This window comes from Cynara cardunculus, assembly GCF_001531365.2.
Source record: "Cynara cardunculus var. scolymus isolate 2C chromosome LG 3, CcrdV1, whole genome shotgun sequence".
Taxonomy (NCBI): Eukaryota; Viridiplantae; Streptophyta; class Magnoliopsida; order Asterales; family Asteraceae; genus Cynara; species Cynara cardunculus.
Window position 1 is genome coordinate 37,062,226 of NC_037530.1, and position 8,524 is coordinate 37,070,749.

The window sequence follows — 8,524 nt, forward strand, 5'->3', positions numbered from 1 at the left end:
TTTAAGAGTTTTAGTCAAATGCTTTATAATATAGTATAGATTCTAATTATATTTTAGATTTTTTATAATTAAAATAAGAAGTCTATCCCGTATTTGATTATGTTTATCTATAATAAATTACACAAATTAAAAAACGAAACTTTTAATAAATTATACCTATACATATTTTACTTATAATCTTGATTTTTAAGAAATATACATCCATAAATAATACCTTATGTGTAACAAATCGAGTTTTCTGTTACATAATCTGTCGAAGATCTTGTAGGCGGTTGAAGAACAAACGGTAAAGTAGGAAAATCGAAGTCCGGCTCCTACTATAACAGTATGACTCATAATCTTATCTTTCTTTATCGTAATCCTATACGAAACAAACCTATAAATAGTCTGCAATTGCTGATATATTTGGGGGTTTTCAGAGACAAACAGAGAAGGAGAATCAGAGGTACGTTAAGTTCTCTATTTCGGTTTTGCATAAAGAACAAAACCCATTTGATCTTTTGTTTCTGATTATGCTTCTTCTTTGTTTTGCATGCTTTCACAGTAGATACAAATTTGTAGTGTTGATTTCTTGTTCAAAGTATAATAATAACTAATGAATGGTTTTGATTCGCTGTTTGTATTAAGCAAAATTAAACTCCCTTTTGACATTAATGTAATAGATTCAGGTTTTCTTTATCAGGGATTCTTACTTCATCTTTTTTAGATCATAAAATCTGGTACCGTATTTTTGTAAGAAGAATAATAATTGTTGCAAGTGTTGAAGTCGTGTTATTTTTGTTCATATCCTTGATTATTAAGCTATTTTCATAAAAGATTAAAGTAGTTGGATTTTGCATGTGAAGTGTTTGATGATATGATCAACTGAATTTAGGTTTATTTACGTAGCTTGAATGGTTTTGGCATGCCCCTTGGGTGATCATGAATCCTTTTCCCCTTTTGATGGTGATCTTGGTGCACCATTGTTTTGAAGAGTGTTCATGAATGTAGTGCTTTTTATAGAAGTTCCATTACAGATTTCTCTTTTATATTTATGAATTTATCTTCAATATTCATCGACCAGAAGTCACAAGATGGAAGGAGATGTTGCTGTGCTGGATAAAACCAAGTTCACAGAATGCTATCGAACAGTTTGGCGTACACCTTACATAATGAGGCTTGCTTTTAGTGCTGGCATTGGAGGGCTCTTATTTGGCTATGACACTGGTAAATTTTCTGTTAATGTTCTTGTTCTTGTCTTTCAAGAATTTTTAATATGTTTATGTTGATGGATTTATTCCCCAAAAACAGGTGTTATTTCGGGTGCTTTACTCTACATTCGTGATGATTTCAAAGATGTTCAAAAGCATACATGGTTGCAGGTAAGTTAACATACACTCTGATTATCCAATGTAAAACACCAATCCTCCTGTTTGTTTTTTGAGGTCAAATTAGCATTTGTTATAGTGTGCAACCCTAAACCCTTTTAAAGAAAAACTGAAGAATCCATTTGAAATTGAAAGTTTCTTCTATTGGCTTCAGAAATCAGACTATGACTTCTTGTTGTTGCATTTCAAAGATTCATTGCATATGAGGACCATTTGGCATATATAACTTATGTTTCCCTTTTCTGAAACAAATTTGAAGGAAACCATTGTTAGCATGGCCGTCGCTGGAGCTATTATTGGTGCTGCTTTTGGTGGATGGATGAACGACAAGTTTGGGCGGAAAAAATCCATTATGTCGGCCGATGTTGTGTTCTTATGTGGTGCAATCATCATGGCTTCTGCTCCGAACCCATGGATCATAATCGTCGGTAGACTTTTCATTGGTTTGGGTGTTGGAATGGCCTCCATGACTGCACCTTTATACATCTCTGAAGCCTCTCCTGCTAGAATTCGAGGCGCGCTTGTGAGCACAAATGGTTTACTTATTACAGGAGGACAGTTTTTATCATACCTTATTAATTTAGCATTTACCAAGGTAACATAACACTATGTAAAATCTTGAAATTTTTCAAGAAATCTTGTTTTTCTTTAAGATTAGATTGGTGTTTCTTTTTTGGGTTAACAATGAGTTTGTTTCAGGCACCTGGAACGTGGCGCTGGATGCTTGGAGTTGCAGGCATTCCGCCAATTATTCAGTTTGTTTTGATGTGGTTTCTTCCTGAATCTCCAAGATGGCTTTATAGACAGGTAATTTAGCCACCAAAGAAGTTTTCAAAAGCATATTTATTTTGTTAACCATACATGACTTTGCTCAAATACATAATAGGGGTTCAAGTTGAATCCTATGGGAGACGGGTTATGACTTTGCTCAAATACACAATAGGGGTTCAAGTTGAATCCTACGGGAGACGGGTGTGAACCCTCTTACTGGCCTCAGCTGCTGACTCACTCCGAGATGCCTCCTCACATGTGGTTCCTAGAGGACGGCTTCTGTGTGGACCCGGTCAGGGTTCCTACGGGGTGGTAATCAACTTTTTACTCAAATATAGACCTCAACTATTTTTCTTCGATATATGTTGGAACCTCCATTATCTTCTTAAGGAGCTCTATTGAAGAGTAATTAATGGGTTCTATATATTCTCACTTTATCTTATTGTTGATCAAATATACAGAACAAGGTACTAGAAGCAAGAAATATCTTGGAGAAGATCTATCCTACTGATGAAGTGGAAAAAGAAATGAAAGCATTGCAGTCATCCATTGAAGACGAAAAGCAAAGTGAAGACGCCACGGGATGTGGCATGTTTTCGAAACTTAGGAACGCATGGCGGAACAAGGTGGTCCGTCGGGGACTTTATGCCGGAATCACCGTCCAAGTCGCCCAACAATTCGTTGGAATCAACACCGTTATGTACTACAGCCCGGTCATCGTGCAACTCGCCGGATACGCCTCTAACAGAACAGCTTTAGCTCTGTCATTGATCACTGCAGGCCTCAACTCTCTCGGCACCATCATTAGCATGCTGTTCGTTGATCGGTGTGGGAGACGGAGATTCATGATCGTCTCGATGTTCGGAATCATTACTTGCCTCGTTGTCCTAGCAGCCATGTTCTTCCAAGCTTCGGTCCATTCTCCTCCCGTAAGCATTATGGAGTCGAATCATTTCGGGGTTAACTCTACTTGTTCGAATTTCAGAAATACTCCGAATCCCACATCCTGGGACTGCATGACTTGCTTGAAAGCATCTTCTGGTTGTGGCTTCTGTGCCAATGGAGCAAATATAGTAAGTCCATCGATCTCCAACAATCAAGTTTTTAAGAACCAATTTTAACTAATTGGTTTACGTATATTCGTTTCCAATATAAAACTTCTTGAACAAAATACTTGTAAAACACATAGACGTGAAACAATACCTTAAATTCTATCATCAACCAAGTTCTTTGGAAACAATATCCTAAGATTGGTTGTGGTTTATATATTATATGGGTGAAATTCAGGTGAAAACCACAAAAGATAGAAAAGTGAGGAATACTTGTTAAACATTTTATATGTAAATCCCATACAAATAATTTGTAAGTAATTTTTTAAAGTATCTTCGGTTACTTGTCATACTGATGAGTAATTAAGGAAGAATATTTTTTTGTGTTTTTCCCGGAACCTCATTTTATACACACACATATATATATATATATATGCATATATAGGATTAGGTTCACGTGATACTAAGGGTTTTTCATGAGATCCGTAAGACCAATTTATGTTCATTGATCAACTTTATAAGCTAATGATCTAATGGTCTAAAGTTGCACGGTGGCAATTTTGTGATTATTGAGTGACAATTTTGAGATTATGATCTAATCCAAAGGTTGATAATTGGTCTTACTTGTATCATGTAAAACCCTTGGTGTCACATGATCCCAAGTCTATATATATATATATATATATATATATATATAGTTTCAAACGAAAAGATTACATGACTAATCATATATGATTACATGTTTGCATCCATATATAATCACGTATGATCTTGTCCTCCTTATATATATTTGGCACTGATAATCTGTACAATAATTAAACAGTATAATCCTGGTGCTTGTTTGGCAATGGACGACATTACTCGAGGATCTTGTCGAGCTGAACATCGGAGTTGGTACACAAAGGGTTGTCCAAGCAAATTTGGAATATTCGCGATTTTACTTCTGGCATTATACATAATCTCATACGCACCTGGGATGGGAACCGTGCCATGGATCGTCAACTCGGAGATATACCCATTAAAATATCGGGGATTAGGTGGCGGTGTGGCGGCGGTTGCTAATTGGACGTCCAATCTGATCGTGAGCCAAACTTTTCTGACGTTGACGGAGACGCTGGGGACCGCCGGAACTTTTCTTCTGTTTGCGGGGTTTTCGGTGGTGGGATTGGTGGCGATCTTCTTTCTGGTGCCGGAGACGAAAGGGTTGCAGTTTGAAGAAGTGGAGAAGATGCTGGATAAGGGATATCGACCTGACTTATGTTGCAACACCAAACCTGATGCTTAGTTTTTTCCATTTTTTATTTTTTTAATTCTTGCTTTTTTTTATACTACTAAACATTAGTTTTGAGTTAATTTTTTTAAAAAAATGTTATTTTAGGAGTATTATTTAACAATATTTTTAAAAAGATGAAATACAGATCATTATATATCATATGATTCTCTATTTTATTAATGAAATCCTGCTTCCCATCATTAACAACACACTTCTCCACTAGCCATGATAATGACTCTCTTACTTTTGTTTTAAAAAGAGTCATATTTCCTTTGGTAATATTAAATACATATTAAAAGTATCCATCTATGAATTTTTTGGAACAGCCTTCCGGATAATTAAGCGGATATTTAATAAGAGATATTAAGGGGCTGTTTGGCAGTTGCTGAATGATTTTGTTCAGAATGGTTAAGTGGTCAGAATGGTTAAGAGGGTCAGAATGGTTAAGTGCTGAATGAAATATGGTTGTTTGGTAAATGTTATCTGAATGACAATAAATTACCATTTTAATCCTCTATATGATTTAGTACTGAATGAAATATAGTTGTTTGGCAGATATCTGAATAAAACAATTACTTTRCAAATATAACTGCGTATTTCATATTAATTTAAACAAACACTAGTACAAAACAAGATTTTTCATATTAATCAAACCAATACATCATCTACTTAAAAATCTCCCAAAAGGGTTTACATCTATAAAAAAGATAGCTCTATCTTTCAGCAAAACCAAAATCCCACAATCTTTTTCATATGGGTTCTTCAAGAAAATCAAAGAATCACTGAAAGAATCAACTAGTTCATCCAAAATCAACCCCTAAAGAAAAGTCAACAACCATAAACACCCAAGAACACACCACCTACTGAAATCTCAAGTTGGTTAAATCTATAAATCAAGATTCAGATTCAATCACCAAAAGTAATCCCGTTAAACATATAGCATTGATGATGATCAAAATCCCATTAAACATATAACATTGATGATTAAAAAAAAATTAGAGAGAAAAACTTACCAACATGCAACAGGCAACAGGCGAAAGGAGGCAGAAGGAGGAACGAGCAGAAGAAGGAACGAGTAGTAGGAAGGAGGCGAGATCGACACAGCAGACTGGGAGGCAGCAACTCGTGGGAGGCGACACAACCTCAACTCGTGGGAGGCGGCAACTCGTGGGAGGCGACAGAGCCTCAACTCGTGGGAGGCGGTAACTAATGGGACCAGATCRATCGACACAGCAGCAACTAATAGGAGGCAAGATCGATCAGAAGAAGGAAGGAGGAAGGAGGAAGAAGGAAGAAGGAAGAAGGAAGGGGGGAGAAGACGGTTCATGATGTTTCAAGAAGGAGATGGGGGGAGAAGACGAGAAGACGGTGATGATTTGGGAAAGGAGGGCATAGTTGGAAAAATGAACCTCTTAATGGTTTAGTGAGGTATAGGATGCAAAATGGTTAAGAGCCAATTGTCACCATTAAGAGGTTTTATTTTTTTTGCCAAACAGCCTCTGCCTCTTAGCGATTAAGAGGCTGCCTCTTAATGTCACCATTAAGAGGCAAACAAACAGCCCCTAAGCCATAATTAATGATAATGAAAACAAAAGAAACTGTTCGATTTTTTATATTATACTAGTTGTGTATCTGTGCAATGCAACGAGAGCCATGAATTTTAACGTTTTTGAAGTTTCACTGGTTTTATTAGAGAAGATTTAACGATGATATAAGTTACACTCGGTTTTTACATAATAATACAATTTGAATAAACAAAAGTTATGATTCTAATTAAATTTATTGATGAAAAAAGTTGTATGGCGGTTTAAAATCCAATATATTTAAAATCCAACATATTTAAACGACTCCACAAATGTGTTCGATTTATACCAAGAGCAAAGAATCAAGAGATCGAGAGCGAGACCGAGAGTTATAGAGCAATTGAATAAGAGATGAATGAAAGAACTTTTGATAACTCATGGTGAATATCGGTTTGAATCTCACCTTGGGGGATGAGAAGAAGATACAGAGGTATGAGAGGGTGAAAGCATGAGTGAAATGTATCAAAAGTATCTTAGAAACATGAAAAGAAAATGTAATAATGTACATTGATAACTTGTACTATATGTTATTTTAATTGTAAATTAAGATATTTTAAAACTAAATGCATAAAGTAGTAGTACTTAATGCATTATGAGTTATTTTTAAGACTTTTAAGACTTTGTGTATAGATGTATAGTACTTTGTGAATTAAAAATTATTTTTAAGACTTTTGATAAATTTGGTTTATAAGGTGGTATAAATAAGTTCATTTTCTCAAAAGCTCAAATTTTAATTTCATGTCATTTTCATTCATCTGTCTGAACCAAACACACACTAAATCAATCAAAAGTTTCTAATAAATATGTTGTATTTTTTTTTTCATTTTAAGCGTAAAGATTTTTTAAATGACATTTAATTTAATTAAATTGAAAAAAGAAGTGATTATAAAACAAAAAATGAGAATAGAGTTTTCATGTAAAAAATTTTAACTAAAAAATAACACAAGTTTTTAATTAATTTTGTTATATAAAGTAGGAGAAAGCAAAAGGCATTTCATATCAATTATCATTTAATAAACATAATTTAATTTGAATAATAATTAATAAGATTTTGTTCAAAATAATTAGGATGATTTGAAGGCATACAAAACACCCGTGGTGGTGGCCCGCCATAAAGCAGAGGATGCGGTACTTATATGCCGCCGGTGACACCACCAACCTCAGCTTCATCTTCGTTCATCTCTCTCTCTCTCTCCGGTGATGAATTTCCGGCATTTCTAACCAGTCCTTGCAGATATTGAAATTTTCATTCCGGCAAACTATTGGTTGATTCTGGATAGGTATACGCAAGCTTTAATCAGTTTCAACTGAAAATGCTGTGCAGAAGAAACTCAACAAAGTGCCGGAAGGATGGATCGGTGCCGGTATATCTCAATGTATACGATCTCACCTCCATGAATGGCTACGCTTATTGGCTCGGCCTCGGTGTCTATCACTCCGGCGTGCAAGGTTTGATTTGCACGACCTTTTTTTCTCCGATTAGAATCTAATTAATCAAAACAGTCGATAGGAGATCTTAGCGAAGTAGTTGATCTGATCAGGAATCTAATAACTTTAAATGATCGTTTGTTTTTTCAATTTTTCTGATTTTAGTTCATGGAGTTGAGTATGCGTTTGGATCTCATGAAAATGCGACGACTGGAATCATCGAAGGAGAACCGAAGGAATGGAAAGGATTCACGTTCAGGAAGCAGATTCTGATCGGATGGACTGAGACGAATCTGAGAGAGGTAAGAAGAGTCATGGACGAGCTTGCAGAAGATTACAAAGGAATCTCATACAATCTTATCACCAAAAACTGCAACCACTTTTGCAACGATATCTGTGTTAGACTCACCGGAAAGCCGATCCCTAGTTGGATTAATCGGCTCGCCAGAATCGGTAAGCTAACTTCTTAAATTTCATCGCGACATTTTCGGATAACAATAAAATCGTCACAACCATTAAGATCTGAAGGTTTTTCTGGTGATAATACAGGTTTTTTGTGCAATTGTATAATTCCGGCGAGTATAAGTTCAACTAAAGTCGGAATCGAAGATAACAAAGTGTACACCGAAGGAGAAATGAAGAAGCTGAGGAGCCGTTCAGGTAGGTTCACCTCGTCGTCTTCGTGTTGTTCACCGTCTTCTGATAAATCGTTATCTTCGTTGACATCACCTTCGGTTGGTCGGAGCAAAAGTCATAGAATCACAACTTCTCTCCCTCCACCTTCACCTCCACCTTTGATTCTAGATTCTCCTAAATCCTAGCAGCTTTTTTAATGCTATCTTTCTGTAATCGAAGTGTTCTTCCTTCAATTTTTTTCCTTCTTTCAAGTTTTTGATTGATTTATGGATCATCATCGATCGATCTCTATGATCTGGTGATGGTGGCATATACACCATTTTCTCCTCACAAAAGGCTTTCTAATTGTGTGTAATTATCATCCATTGCAACTGTGTCACCTAACAAGTGTTGAACCTTCAATACATTTGGAAGAAT

General features: G+C 35.8%; 2 protein-coding genes across 4 annotated transcripts; both read left to right on the plus strand.

Moving 5' to 3' along the window:
- The first annotated feature begins 290 nt into the window (after positions 1-290).
- LOC112509731 (inositol transporter 4) lies at positions 291-4,530 on the plus strand. 3 transcript variants are annotated; one of them, XM_025114843.1, is made up of 8 exons: positions 291-325; positions 420-445; positions 1,064-1,206; positions 1,291-1,361; positions 1,627-1,962; positions 2,067-2,174; positions 2,600-3,211; positions 4,011-4,530. In XM_025114843.1, exons 3-8 carry the CDS (start codon positions 1,074-1,076, stop codon positions 4,470-4,472), a joined length of 1,722 nt encoding a protein of 573 aa, XP_024970611.1. In that variant the 5' UTR covers positions 291-325; positions 420-445; positions 1,064-1,073; the 3' UTR covers positions 4,473-4,530. The 3 variants fall into 3 exon arrangements, with proteins under 3 accessions (XP_024970611.1, XP_024970612.1, XP_024970613.1); XM_025114844.1 differs by lacking the exon at positions 291-325 and having other exon boundaries at positions 423-445; positions 1,067-1,206; XM_025114845.1 differs by lacking the exons at positions 291-325; positions 420-445 and having other exon boundaries at positions 997-1,206; positions 2,600-3,052; positions 3,124-3,211; positions 4,011-4,092.
- A 2,677-nt stretch (positions 4,531-7,207) lies between these two features.
- Positions 7,208-8,524, plus strand: LOC112509808 (deSI-like protein At4g17486). Its single transcript, XM_025114979.1, has 3 exons — positions 7,208-7,492; positions 7,637-7,924; positions 8,021-8,524. The coding sequence occupies exons 1-3, from the start codon at positions 7,357-7,359 to the stop codon at positions 8,290-8,292; spliced, it is 696 nt and encodes a 231-aa protein (XP_024970747.1). The 5' UTR covers positions 7,208-7,356; the 3' UTR covers positions 8,293-8,524.